A 15,901-nucleotide genomic window follows, 5' to 3' on the forward strand; every position below is an offset into this window, starting at 1 on the left:
AAAGTACACAAGAGTCTAAAACATTGTTTCCTCTTTTAAAATGCACCGAAGTTGTTCAGTGTGTATGGTAAAGAAATTACTGAATAGTTATCCATTTTAATGGAGGGGATGCAGTATTATGTGATATGAGATATCTTTGATTATTTATAAGCTTTATTTATTTTTGTTATATTTATATATTGCCTTGCTTCTGTCATGTGGTTCCCAGGCAGTCACCCACCTAGGTACTGACCAGATCCAGTCCTGCTTAGCTTCAGCAAGCTGATGGTTTCATGTGCCTTCAGGTCATACCCTGTGGCTTTAGCATTCTGCCTGTTCACTGTCATTGTTTTCCTAATCTGCTGCTACTTCAACCCTTTTTTCCTTACAATCATGGAGTTGTCTCTTGCTTGGGAATAGCTCACCTTACTCCTTCCAGACAACCAGGGATCATAGAATTAATAGAATGATCTCACAGTGATACTTAGCCAGTCAAATGTGGCAAACAAAGCAGCTTTCAGGCACTGCTGTCACTTTCAAAAGTGCAATTGAAACAATAAATCAAGAAGGCAGCAGCATCAGATTAAAACAGTTTTAAGGCTGCAAATCATTTGGACTAGATGTTTGTCTGAACAAAGATATTTTCAATACCACACACACATGGGAAACAAAGGGGCTTGCCAGACCACACTGGGGAGAGCATTCCAAAGTTTTGGTGCTGCCACCTAAGTTATAGGTGATGGGACAGAAAGCAGGGCATCTTAAACCAATCTCAGGGCTTAGGCAGGTTCATATGGGGGAAAGCAGCTCTTGAGCAATAAAGGCTAATGCTATCACTTTAAATTGACCCTGGAAATAAATAGAGAATCAGTTGTTGTTACATGCCTTCAAGTCAATTTCGACTTATGGCGACCCTATGATTCAGCAACCTCCAATAGCATCTGTTATAAACCATCCTGTTCAGATCCTTTTGTCTGCTGTGACAAAAGATTCTGAACTTACAAAAGGAAGTACTTCAGACAGTGCATAGTTAATCATTGGACCTTTGTTTCCACGAGATGGGATGAGGACAACCACTAGCTTAGATGGGTATTAGATAAATTCATGGAAGATAAGGCTATCAGTAGTCATAATGGTTATATACAACTTTCAGCATGCCTTTGAATGCCAATTGCTGGGGAACAACAGCAGGAGAGGGTTACTGTGCCCATGTCCTGCTTGTGGGCTTCCAAAAGGCAACTGGTGGGCCACTGTGGGAAAGAGGATGCTAGTCTAGGTAGGCATTTGGCCTCATCTAGCAGGGCTGCTCTTATGTAGTCATATGGTCCATGAAAATATATTTGCCAGAAGCATCTCTGTTTTGTCCTAATTTATTAGAAATATATTGAATAGAATTCCAAATAGTATTAACAAAGAATCAGAGTCCTGTTATTGCACATTTTAAAGGCTATAGCCACCATTCATACAAGTGAGCATATGTTGTGTGTGCACATGCAAACAACCTTCACAACTGGCATAACATGCATGCATTCGAAATAAATATTTTTACTCACTCAAGTTTTTGTGCGGAGTATTGTATTCCTGCTGCTGATTTTTTAATGCTGTTTTCTTAGTGCTTTGGTAATGTATGTATATTTTAACTTTTTATTCTTGTTTTGTTGCATGTTGCCCTGAGTGCTCTTAACAAGTAGAAGGAAAGAGCATAAGATTTCAATAGCTAAATAAATCCCTGCCAGAAAGTCAGGGCATTTGTTCTGTCAAACAGACTATGGGAATAGTGCCTTTCACACATTCAGAGCTGTACAGTTACAGTCACGTCATCTCCAGAAAATCATGTCATATCCAGCAAATAAAATAGAACTCTTCTAGGTTTGCACATATTTAATTTAGAGTGCTTGAAACAAAACAGAATGAGATTGCTTAGCTGGAAGCCCACTTCCAATAAGTTGCTATTGTTTAGATTAGGTAAAATACTCATTGTCTATCTTAAACGATACATGCATAATTTATAACTCATGAGAAGATGACCTAGTATGAAGACTTTTAAAAGTCCTTCCACAGGATTTTCCAGGTTAGGATGTCCTGCGTAATCTACTCTGAATTACATATTGCTAGTCGGGCGGTATATAAATTTAATAAATAATAAATAAATAAATAATAATAAATAAATAACATATTTTAAAATTACCAGCATGTTTTCTTGGGGCTGAGAGAGAGTTGTGTTTGGGTGATCCAACCGCTGAGCGGGAACAGTTTGTACTACTGTAGATGTTCACATGGGAAAAAAACTTTTCTGAAATCTCCCACCACCCCAACCAGTATCAAAAGCTCTGCATATATCCAGTTAGCCTGCCAATGCCAAACTAGACGAATAAATATAACAGCAGTAGTAATAGCAGCGGGAAGCTAGGGTACATAGAGGAAGGGGTTAATCTTTCCTAAAATTGCACCACCACCACCATGATTGCTCTCCACTGATGGAAGAGATTAAAACTCTTCTGTCTTCATGCTTGGGTATATATCGTGTGCCCTAAAGGCCAAAATAAAGGTTGCCTTGTAATCAATTGTAATTTAAATACTGTTTCGGACATGATAGTTTTGTTATGCTATAACTGCATGTTGTTATTAGTAATATTGTATGTGGTGGGGTTTTTTTTGAGGCCTTGCAATAATTGTGTGTCTGACCTTTATTTTTAGATCTACCCAGGGTCAATAGAACTAATGCAGGTGATTGAAGATTTTATACACATTGTTGGAATGGGAATGATGGACTTTCAGAATTCATACTTAATGACTGGAAATGTAGGTAAGAAATAGGAATTTATTTTATCATAAATATGCTATGTTGAAAAAGTATGCATTATATAAATATTGCTTGTGTGACAAGTAAAATTGGGATTCATCCTCACTTCCAAACCTACCTTTTGTTGTTACTCATAATTTAATATATATGCTATTCTTGGTGGATGTATCTTGTATTTATTTATTAGAAACCAGTCTAGGAATCATGTTACATAACATACTTTTATAAACAAATATTGCAGTATTTCTAACCGTACTGTGATTCTAAGATGGCCGCTTTGCCTTGCCAAAAAAGAGGATACACACAACAAAAAACAGACACCAATTTGCATAGAATCTGCATATACAAAATTATATGTGTATATGCAAATTAAAATAATTACTAGAATTTAAATTTCACAGAAGACAAGCAAATTAATTTATCATCCAAATCACCCCCATAAATTCTTAAATGAACTTTGATCTCACCCAGACTACCCATTAATTGTTCAATTAATTTACTCCCAATTAATTTACAACCCAGATGATCCAGTTCCTGCTCCACAACAATTGCTTTTCAGTTAATTCAGATCTCTTCTATTCAATTTAATCTTCACATAATTCCCATCCGTAAATCAAATTGAATTCAAAATAAATAGAGCACACATTCAAATTCTCTTTGGGTAGGGGAGGATTCTTACTATGAGAGGGAGCTGGTGGGTTTGTCTTTCTCTCCCACACCCTTTTTAAAAACTTGCTTAAGCCAAAGTGGCAGCTGAGCTGATGCACCCCACAAATAAAAATCTCAGTATCTGCCCCTAGGAAGAGGAATAGTGGTATTTTCATTTCACTTTTCAGAACCATTGTCCCCAGAAAGGAAATGGAAATGACATTGCTTCCCTTCCCAGGGCAGACACTGAGATTTTGATTTGCCTGTTACATCAGTGACCCATCCACTGCTGGCATGTGGCCCTTGAGAGACTGCCCACAAGGTACTGTGGCCCTTGGGCTGAAAAAGGTTCCCCACCCCTGCTGAACAGCCTTGGAAAAGATGGAATGTGTTTTTCAAACACACATATAATGATATCACAAAATAGAAACAAATTGACTTCCCCACCCAAAAAACCTAAAATACTTCACACATTGGTGCAAACCTATTTTAAACCTATTTTGACATGGATAAATCAAATGGACATTATAAACAGTACCTTCTCTGAGAAGTAGTAATTTGTGTAATTGCTACAGTTGAAATTTTAGAATGAGCTGCATAAATTTTTAAAATGTCACATAAAAATGTCCTTTATGTAAACAATGCTCTGGCTGCTATCTTTTCATCACAGAATAAATGTTTGAGGTTAATATAATCAATTAGCAGAGAATCTGAGAGGCTAAACAAAAGGAAAATGGTTATTAAAGATACTACACCTAGCAACAAGTCCAATCATATAAAATCACTGGTGCTGAAAGAGCAGGAGGCTGCTCCTATACTTACTAATCAGATGTCATTCAAGAAGAGTGAAATTGGCACTGAAAAACTCTATTCATAATTTTTAGATGGTCAGCAGAATCAATTTTGACGCAAAGACTGATCATGACAGAATAACAAGAGGTGAGAAGCAGTGTCTGGACATAAAAAACAGGGAGAGATGAGATGGTGCTTGTTTAAACAGCTGTAGCTAACGTACTGATATACTTAACATGCATATTCACAACTGCCTTCAGGAACAAAGTGTGAATTTGCAGAACATCTGAAAACTTCACAGTAAAGTTATTACTATGTCAGTTATTTATACATGCTTTTTAAAACAATGAGGTAGAAGCATACATGACATAAAACGTGGTGTGTGGGGTGGTGGTGGTGGTTAGAGTGTTGGACTAGGGCCTGGGAGACCAGGTTTCAAATTCTCCACTCATCCATTAAGCTCATTGGGTGACCTTGAGCCAGTTATCATTTCTCAGCCTAACCTACCTCACAGGTTTATTGTGAGGATGAAAATGGAGAGGGTGAGAATCATGTACAGTATCTTGAGCTCCTTGGAGGAAAATTGGATGATGATGATCACCCAGTCCAGCTAAAGTTAACCATGTGCTCAAAAACCTCACAGCTAGATTGTGGTTTTTTATTTCAGAGCACTCCTTGTACAACAGATGAACACTGATAGTTTCTGGAACTGTTCAGTAGAACTTATTTCAGAGTAACAGTGTGTTTAAAATCACAACCTCAGCATAGGAAATTATTTTGGCTGTTTTACCATGTTAACAGTATGTGTTATGGGTGGTGGCTACTGCCTATGTGCTGCTCTGTTTGCTAGAACTGGTTTCTATACCCTCTAACATGGCCCAGAGAAAAAGAGAGAGATGTGGATACTTTTGAGAAACTAGCAAGTATCCCTGTTAGGCTCTCTGCCTGAGTGATAAGACCTGCACACACACACTTTGCTGAAGGCTATTCTCCAGCTGCTGTTCATTAAATTGACTGTAAGAGTTTGCGTTTTTTTTAAAAAAAAAACACTGAAGAATATTGAATAGAATGTTTAATCTCCCAATAGATCTAGTGGCACTTACTATGGAATAGCTGCAATTCAGACACGTTCAGCAATGAGTACTATTGGAAAAGCAGTTGTGGGGGATGAAGGGAAGTAATGCACTGGCATTTCATGTCCATCTGTGTGCATGTACATGTGTCCACATTAAAGTCAATCTGCTTCTACTCAAGATTTAATTTCTAAAGGCCAAAATTCTCCCTTAAAGCACAAGGACAAAAGAGAAACTGATTTATCAGGGATAGGTACCAGAAGATAGGGATTACCCCTGATATAAATGAGCAAGGCAGCAGATATAGTTTTAATGTTACTTATCTCACATGAAGACCATAGGAAAGCCCTTATTCATGGGGTGTAACATATCTACAAGTGCATTGTTAAGTGCAGTTCCCACAGCACTTGCAATATTTGTGTGTGGCTCTTGCGGGTTGATACTGAACATGGCAGGAGTTGAGATGGAATTGAGGAGTTGTAATCAGTGTTTGAAGATGTAAGCCTCATCCCTTGCCTTATTTAAATGATTGTTTTCCGAATTCAAATAGTCCTTTTTTTCAAGAGTGGTTTTACATTAGTTACTTTTCTTTTGGTATGATAAGAGGGCTGCCAGATTATAACAAGGGTATTCAATAATTATTCTTTTCTAGAGCAAACTCATGCGATTGATCATTTTTGCCACATAACCTCATCAAGTGTTTTGATACTGGTACAAAATGTTTAGCTTTATGAGTAGCTCATTTCTTTTTTAACACTTATGTGGCTGATATGCAGTCTTTTTTAAAGCATTTTGCTAAGCCATATAAACAACTTGCTGTTATGCCCCATGTACAAAAAAAATCTACTGCACTTCTGTCCTTTAGTATGATCAATGCCTTTTAAGGATGCTTCATTGCAATGTAAGTGGAATCAGCCTCTTTTCATGTTATGTACCATAACTCAAAGATTGAAATAACCCAGGTTTATATTGAAGGTGTAGTTCAGGATAGTGCTGAAATGGAAATGGACTGCTTTCAAGTTGATTCCGACTTATGGCGACCCTATGAATAGGGTTTTCATGGTAAGAATTATTCAGAGGGGGTTTACCATTGCCTTCCTCTGAGTCTGAGAGGCAGTGACTGGCCCAAGGTCACCCAGTGAGCTTCATGGCTGTGTAGGGTTCGAACTCTGGTCTCCCGGATCATAGTCCAACACTCTAACTGCTACACCACACTGGCTCTCTTTCAGGATAGTGCTAGTCTGCATTAAATTCCTTAGCAACATCTCATATTGCTTTCAGTTCATTGCTTTGGAATCAGATCTAAAAGAGCTGGCCATTATAGTTGTTCCATTTTGCTGGGTTTGAAAATGTTTTATGAATTGTTTCTGCTAGAGTACTATTCTTATTGTTTTTTTCTAATAAATTGCTACTTAAATGTTTGGGCAGCTGGGGACAGAAAGTCAATTTAGAACTCCAAATATGTTCTTTAACCATTTGTCATATTGCAAACACCTATAAATATAGACAGGTGGGAGATGGGGGGACCGTAACAGTGGAAGGTTCAAACCTCTTCTATCTTCTAATATCATTTTTGTTAAGTAGCATTACTATAATCAAGATGTACTTGGGAAAGGTGACAAAATACAATTGTGTTTTTTATTTGTCTTGCTGCAGTGGGATGATTTATCCTTGGGAAGCTACCAGAATCATGATTTGTAAATTATGTGCACAGAAATTATTCTACAATGACCTCTTTATATTTGTATTCTGCCTACATAATGATGCAGAATGTTTATAAATACGGCATGCAGATACAACAGGCCTGCAAGACTGTTTCCTTTAACTATTTCTGAACCAAATAATAATTACCCACTACATCAAATAATAATATCAACTATTTCTGAACCAAATAATAATAATAACAAAGAACATTTTAACTATTATTATTAGTGTTTGTGACTCAAATAATAATCCTGTCTAAAATAAATAGCCTATCCCTCTTTATCATTTAATATCCCCGTTTAAAACTCATGTCCATGATTTATTTCTTTTGAGAGATTTATTAGCCAAAACTGTCAAAATGACTCACTAAAAATTAAAACAAATCTAAAAACTTGATAAAATACACTACAGTTGCAATGTCATATGCACTTACCTGAGAGTAAGCCTCATTGAAATCAGTGGGACTTACTTCTGAGTAGATCTGTATAGGATTATGCTGTAAGACAGTAAAAATAAAACAGAGCAATGATAAAATTCCAGCATGGAAATGTAAAGTGGACAGATCTAAAATGCTTGAGCAAATGAAAAGATTTTCACTTGATGCCCAAAAGACAGCAAGGATGCCACCTGGTAAACCTCTCTGACTTGCCACTGTCTATTCCCTATCCAAATGCTATCACACAACATCACTGCAGTGCTCTGGAGGGACCAGGAATGTAGCTCTTTGTGCTTTCTGTTTTGTGAGCTTCAGAAAAGATTATGCTTTCTTTGTTGAACTATAAAGAGCCATTGTCATGATCTGTATAGTTCACCTACTGGAGAATAACAACAGTATCCATAAATGGTAGAATGGGGTGGGGAGATGGAGAGATTCTGTTTCTTAAGTGAATCAAATAAATGTGCAGTGGTAACATCTGGAACATATATTGTGACCAATGTTTCTCCAACCATTTTTAGATCACTAAGTCTTCCCCAGAGACAATGATTTTAATGGCTTTGATCTTTTAAGATAATCTCCTGTATTTTAGGTAACAAAGCTTTTATTGTCTGTAATGATGTCTATTGTGCCTCTTGAAACACTTATGCTCAGCTAATTTACATTTTTAATTTTCTGCTTTGATTTCCATGAATTCAGTAAGCCATGGATTTTTGTTGGGTGGGGAAGAGAGAGAGAATAAAAATCAGTATTACATTGCCTGTTTAACAGATTTTTTTTGGGGGGGGAGGTTTTGTCTGTATCACTGTTAAAAAAAAATCACCATATCACATGTGAGATCTTTAAGCACTGAGTTCTGCCAGTGGATTATTTGGGTCCAGGAAAAATACATATATCTGGCTAATAGTTTCTTGTGACTGTAGTTAATTGTTGATAATTGTTAACTGAAACAATTGAACAAGTATTGTTTGTTTGTTTGTTTGTTTATTGTATTTGTATACCGCCCCATAGCTGAAGCTCTCTGGGCGGTTTACAGTAAGCTGTTGAGGACTCCAGTAGCAGAAAGAAAGCCTAAACAGTTAAATATAAATACAGAAAAAATAAAGCAAATGCTGCTAGTGGGTACCACAGCATCTCTAAAGCACAAACGCAATCTGGTTTTCCAGGTTGTAAGAATAAATCAAATAGATTTGGGGTCATACGGCAAGCTATAGAAAGGCCTTTAGCTACATGCATAAAGCAATAATTGGTACTGTGCTGATGTTAAGTCCACTGCTGTACACTAAACTGCATTGAGAGGCACTTTTAAAGCCTCTTAAAAATGTACATAAATGCCTGATTTTTTTTTTAAAGAAAACCCTGGTAATCCCTCTCTCCTTGAATATTTTGATGCATTGCAAGCCCTCCTTGCTAAACATGTTGGGGGGGGGAAGCAACACTGGTTCAAGAGGCACACAGTTATTGTTATTATTCCCTGCCTTCATTCAGCTTGGCACTAATAATAATTAATGAATCACAACCTGCATGGAAAGCCATTCCATATCTACACATGTAACAAAGAATGCTAATGCTAGAAAATATTCACATCCTTATTACAAAAACATTTTATCTTAATTTTTTACTCTTCTTTTTTTTAAAAGTACAATGAATGGAGAGAGAGAGAGAGAGAGAGAGAGAGAGACAGCAGTAGCAGCAGTACTGGAGGATGAACATTAATGTAAAACTCTTCTTGACTGCCAAGAGTTAAGACAAGCTAACAGGTTGCAGAATTGCTGAGCATGAAGAGAAGGCAAAAGTCTACTACAGCTTCCAGAAAATATATTCCAGATTGGTATACAATTCATTTTTAGCTTTTCCTGCCCCCTCGTGGTCTCATTAAATTAGAAACAGCAGACCAAAGTTAGTCACATAAGTCCATTCTGAATCTTGTGTAATCAGAGAAAGCAGTCCTGTGTACATCTAATCAGAAAGAAGCCCAATTGACTTCAATAATTACTCCCAGGTAAGTTTCTATAAAAGACAGAGAATGTTTCTTTAGCCAAGGGCCACATTGTCTTCTGAGCAACTTTCCGAGGGACACATGTCAGTGGTGAGTGAAGCGAAAGGCAAAGGTAGGCAGAGCAATGAATGTGAAGTTTACCTTTGTACGGTAGGCTAGTTTCTACACACATACACACTCACACAGCCCTCTCTATCTGCCATCTGTACAAGCAAGAGACTTGAGTTCAAGGACACATTCCAGTTAGACAAAAACACTTGGGGTTCAAACAGGACCAGTGAGGGGTGTGGCTTAGGGAGAGAAGTTATAACTGGGAAGAGTTCTGAGGGCCAGATAGAGAGGCCTTGAGGGCCACATTTGACTCTAGGCCTGAGGCTCCCTACCCTTGGTCTATAGGATTGCAGTCCAGGGGCCAAAGTCAATGCTACTCATAGCTGTGTGTAACTTTACCCCAGTGTTTATTGTTTTTGCTCAAAGCAGCCTTGTGCATTCACAGCCACCTGAGGCTCTGGCTGCCTTCCTGTCCCATCATCCAAAGCTTTATGGGCATTAGGTGTGATAGGAGGAACCTTGTAATTTTTAGCTGGTGGCATAGCAGCTGTGGACTTGATTGGCTCCTCCTCCTGCCTCTAAGCCTTGGCTATTACTCAATGGGCCATTGCAATAGGCAGATATAGATAAATGGAATAGCAGATGGCATGGAAGGGAATGCAGAGGGGGCGAAGGGGTTGTTGTCCCACCTAGATAAACCATAATCCCCAGATTCCCAGTTTTCTGTCCTTTTTTAAAAGTAAGTATCTAGCATTTGTAGAACCCTATATATGAGGTAAAACTAGAGCAGAGCAAAACGCCCATTATCTAGATTATAGAGAAGGAGCTTATTTCAGACCCTTAAAAATGTGATACCCCCCCAAGTTTGTAAACAATTTTTTAAAAAATCTGCAAATGCCAGTGAAGATAAAGACCATCATTATTATACTCATTTTGGAGGGAACAGGGCTGTAGCAGAGAGGGCGTGGGTTATGCCATGTTTTTTGTGTTGCGGGGGGTGTATTTATTTTCTTGCATTTGTGTCTTGCCTTTCTCCCATCATGGAACTCAAGGCAGCATACATGTGGTTCCCAGGCTGTCACCCATCCAGACAGTGGCCAGACCCAAACCAGTTTAGCTTCAGCAAAGTGGTAACATCATGTGCCTTCAGACCATCTCCTGGGCCCTTGTACGGTACTTAGTGTATAACAACCCTGAAGTGTGGTCCAGCATTGTTATCCTAGTGTGTTGTTGTTTGTTTGTTTGTTTGTTTTAGAGAAATGCAGTGGTGTCTGGGAAGTTGTTTGTAGCAGCAGTCTAATTAATGAAGGGGTGAAAGGTGCCAGGCAAAGAACTGATGATCAGAGTAGTGAGTTGAAATTTGGATTTCAGGTTCTGTTGAGAGGGCTTAAAATTCCTCCACTTGAATTTCCTCCACTTGGTTTTTTTGTTTGTTTTGCTCCATTTCTCCCAGAAGAGAGAGAGAGAGAAAAAGAGAAACAGAGCTACTAGTCTCAATTAGTCTCTCTTGACCACCTGTCAGTTGATCAGTGGTGTTTTGAAGTTTCTGGGGCTGCTGTGGCCACACCTTCTTCTTCACTGGTCACTTACAGCCAGCCAGCCAGCCAGCCAGCCAGTTGATTCCCCCCCCCCACACACAGAGAGGTTTTCTTTTCTCAGTATTCCATGGCTACTGAACACTGGACTCATTGGGCTGTTTTCAGTTCTTCCCTTAGGGATTTTTTGTGTTTCTTTTTTTTTTGGGTACTGCTGCAAAACTTAGGGCTTCCTCCATGCCCACTGATTCCTCCCTCTTGTGCATGGTTGGTACTGCTTTGGTTACATAATTGGCACATGCACCTGAACTTCACAATATTCTAGGGTTAGGTTTGGTGCAAATTTGACCTTGTGTTAATTTAATTTTTAGTGTTTCATTATTACTTGGATAGCATGATGGGGTATAACTTAACAATGTGAGGCAAATCTCTGTTTTGTATATCATCCATTAATATATCCATCTCGTCCTTTGATTATCTGCCAAAGAGAATCTTGTTCTCTAGATATTGGCGCAGTGGAATGAACTGACATTTTGTGTTCTATAAAAGAATTAAGAACTTACTTTGGAAGAATGCAGATTTTAAATACATTAATGCATTTATGGATGTCTACTTTACATGCAAAATATCCCTCAAGAAACACACTCCTGGAGGAAGTAATAATAATATTGCATATGTAATAATAATGGTTCTCTGGAAGGTGAAACTGGTGACATCTCAGGGCTCATGGTTTACTGGCCTCATCAACACATGCAGCAGATTGGGTGGGGAGTGGGAGACAAATGAGGGACATTTTGAAGAATAGAATTATACTGGAAAACTTTTTTAATCCAGTATGGCAACATCTTGCTATTTTACTACAGGTTGGATCCAGGCTAAGTTACAAATACATTCAGAAATTAAGACATCCAGAGGGGTATCTATACTAAGTCTCTTGCAGCAAAATCAAGAGTCTTGTGGCACTTAAAAAAACTAACAGAGCAATTCTACATTGAGGAAGCTGGCGTAACTTAAACTGGCTGAAGTTGCTGTAGCTTAAAGTATGCCAGATACTAACTCCATTCAGAAGCCTTTAGGAGGAAGGAACGCTGGCTCAGTCAGCAGAGCCCAGTGGAAAGAAAATAAAAGCCACAAAAAAACCAGAGTTATTGTGTATTTTTACTTAACTACCCTTTTTCCTGGCTTAATTTACTCCAGGACTGGAGGTTGCATGACAGAGTTGAATGAATGAAGGATACAGTGTAAGTCCTTCCTCCCCTTGGTCCTGCCCCCACCTTTTGGGGGAATTTACGCTGGCTTAACTAATGCTGGTATCAGCTGAGCTGGCTGAACCAGGTGGGGCACACTTACCTGGGAATAGGTTTCATTGAAGTCAATGGAACTCACTTCTGAGTAGACATACATTGTTTTGTGCTATAAATTATTTACTATGACATAAGGTTTATATATACAGACACAGAGGGAAATCTCCGTTTTAACAGAGCATCATTTTAAGTTGTGTTTATTGTGTGTGCGCAGTATGGTATGATCCTAAGCATATTAACCCAGAAGTATTCTGAAGTTCAATGTGATTTACTTACTAGCAAGTGTGCTTAGGATGCAGCCTTAGTGCATTCCTTAGCACATGAAATTTGAAGAAAAGTTGTCCCAATGCAATTAAAAGTTCATTTTAAAGAGGCCATCATTACCTCAATGTTTGTGTGAATTGGCCCTCAGAGGACACAGCCCCATAATTCTCTCACCAGTAGGTAACATGATGTAATTAAAATTAAATTTGTGTTTTACAAATGAAACTCTATCTTAAGAGCTGTATGACAGATTTAATTTTGCCCTCTGTCCTCTTCTCCTCCAGTCCATGAAAATGCTGATATTGCAAAGCCCGGTTGCTCAGGGGGGTGCTGGGGAGGAGGGAGAGAGAGTTCAAATAAAGGGAGTATTTGAATTCCAGTCTTGTGATCTCCCAAACATGGATTTTTGGGGAGGCACTATCAGAAGTATCTTGCTTTAGTTAACTCTCCCACTCCCTGCAGTTTAAAAGGTGATGAGTCTGTGAGATTGCAGGATTCAGAACTTCCACTATATCAACTGGCTGATTGCATGGATATCAATATAAGAACATAGATCATTGGTCTGTCCATGCACATTTCTGCATTTCAGTTGCTAGGAACGTTTCTAAGATTCTTCTAATCAAATTTTGTCTTGAGTTTATCGGTCTTGTTTCTGAAGTGGAACAAATGCATTTGGAATCCTCTGTTACATGTTTTTATCTGGATTTTCATCATTGAGTTTTGTATAGAGTGCTACAGCGTCCATTTCGCTCTTATCTCCATCCTCCCCTTTTACCATTACAGATGATCTCATGTGTATTAATAACATACTGCAAGCACACTCATACAAACACCACAATCTCGCTGTGATTATATGTATGAGTGTCTCAAGATTCTGTGTGGTGTTTTACAGAAGTCCATACTTTGGTAAGACATCTTCCATAATGCAAGGACACATATGATCATGGCAAGATTGCTTTTTTTTTTTGCAGTATTGTACCAATGCATACATGTGCATTCTCATTAATAACACAGTGGAGGCTGCAATGTAGCACACTGTGCATCCTCTGGTTCCAGAAATTATTTTAGAATTCAGGAGGAGTGGAATGCAGGGTAGCAAGAACCTAGGGAACTATAAAAGAATGGAATGGAAGAAATCCACTTATCCTTCACGACTGCTGAGGTTGGGTCAGGGCTGGGGCTCCTGCTTGCCAAGGGTAAAAGAAAAATTAATGTAATAGTTTTCAGCTGTGGCATCCCGATATAGTCCAAGGAGGAGCAGGCTGAACCTTGCTTTTCATCATATAGCATTTTTCTTTACTGTTCATCTATGATTTTGAGGTGCTGAATCTGAATCCAAAGAGTGCCACTCTCTAAACCTTGGGAAAATTTCACAATATTACCTTTAAACCTTGATTTTAAAGCTTGGGTTTTAATCCTTGATTTAATATTGAAATATTGAAACAAACTCCCATCATGCATGAAGTGTTTGACAGATACTGTGAGAAAAGTATCAGAGCTCCTACATAAAAAAAATAACAACCAGGTAGCAAATTCCAGGCGATACCAACAATACCAACTCTCTCTGGCTTCTCCACTAACAAAAAGAGAAGCGTTACTAAACTCTACGAAGATAAAAACACAATTGATTGATAATCGTGATTATAATCACGATTGATTGTTGATGCACTAAGTAATGTTGATGCCAACAAAGCCAACAGTCTGATTTTATGCGGCCCATCAACAACACATGAGGAAGCTGGTTTAAATATTGTGTACATAGCTGTGAGGGAGGTGGCAAATGCCCCAGATTTTCCAATAGGAGTGAGGTGTGATGACACATCTGGCTGCTGCTGACATACCATGTATAAACCCAACACATATTAACACTGATTACTATGGATGAATGTCATGGGTCAAATCAGTAATTTACGGAACTAATGTTGTCATAGCTCACAACTTATATATAACAGATATGCTAGCTGCCCACAACTTCATCTCTTGCTGGGATTGGTAAAGGCAGCATACTGAACATTCTCCAAAAGTCTAAAGGGAAACTTAAAAGCTGTTGGTAACCCTGTTTCAGAAGAAAGAGTTGTAATGAAACAGTGTGACTACCTTTGTTGCTGAGCGATACAACTGAGGGGAGGCCTCGACAGAAGGCTTGCATGCTTGTTTGTGAAGAAGAATATGACCAGCAAAATAGTAAGAAACATGTCAACATGTTCTAAGTTGCCTCCAACATCCTCCGCACTGTAGCAGCACTATAAATGAGCACATCTCCAAACAGCACTATGGAAGGCTATCCATCTAATAAGTTCACCTCCAATGGACCTTCTGGATTTTGTATGGGAGATTTTGTCAATCACTGGAGAGGAGTACACACCTTGCAAGCTGCTACGAGGTACCCCTCTAGCACCTAACATGGTACTGAATCTTATCAGATGTTCATGCACCAAACATTATAGTCACGTATGTGGGTGCAGTAAAGTCCAATTAAGGTCTACAATATTTCTGCACTTTCCAAGGTGGATGCAGGAATAGAATTATAGATGATGATCTACACAACAGTGATGGAGATGTTTCTGCTGATATTTAAAATTAATAAAATAACTATAGTTATTTATTTTTTAAATTTAGTAATTAAAATGCTTCCAATGCTTAAAAATACCATCTAAATTTATAAATGCATTAATAACTGTTTTGGAGTTCTGCATTTTTATTTGAAGTTCGGCAACATGCTTGACACTCCTGGAAAAGTGCCCCCCCCACCAGTATCCTTGTATCCACCACTGAACAGTGTCCTCAAAATAATGTTGAACTATTTAATAATTTAGTTCAAAATAATTTTGAACTATTTGAGTCTCATGCAGTTGAATAAAATGAAGTATAAAAGAAAAACAAAAAGGTTCAGACTATTGAGAAATTTAGAATTGAAATTGTGGAATTTCCCCACAGCTTAGAGAGTGACACTCTTCGGATTCAGAATCAGCACCTCAAAATCAAAAGAACAGTAAAAAAAACCTTTATATGTGATGAAAAACAAGGTTCAGCCAGAAAATGGCCCTTCTCTCCCAGACAATTAGTCTGTTGCAATAGTTGGTTGCACAGTCATGTAGCACCTTAAAGATAACATGGCCATTCCTGCCATTAGCCGAGTGAGGCAGCCACCTTGGACAGCTAATTTGTGGTGTGGTGAAAGGGCACCAAATAGTTTTAAAATATATTTTTATTCAATGCATCTTTACTGTCAAGGAAGGAGAGAAGCGTTTGTGGAATTTTCTGCTTCAGATACCAAAACAACTTGGCTTGCCTTAGATCTTGCGCATCTTGA

General features: G+C 38.3%; 1 protein-coding gene across 3 annotated transcripts in view; it reads left to right on the plus strand.

Moving 5' to 3' along the window:
• ADGRB3 (adhesion G protein-coupled receptor B3) overlaps positions 1–15,901 on the plus strand; it is a 784,090-nt gene that overhangs the window by 362,493 nt on the left and 405,696 nt on the right. For all 3 annotated transcript variants that reach the window (XM_061623067.1, XM_061623068.1, XM_061623069.1), the window contains one exon: positions 2,677–2,785. In XM_061623067.1, coding sequence (XP_061479051.1) covers positions 2,677–2,785 — 109 coding nt within the window. The remainder of the gene's footprint in view (positions 1–2,676; positions 2,786–15,901) is intronic.

The sequence above is a fragment of the Rhineura floridana genome, chromosome 4 (genome assembly GCF_030035675.1).
Source record: "Rhineura floridana isolate rRhiFlo1 chromosome 4, rRhiFlo1.hap2, whole genome shotgun sequence".
Classification (NCBI taxonomy): Eukaryota; Metazoa; Chordata; class Lepidosauria; order Squamata; family Rhineuridae; genus Rhineura; species Rhineura floridana.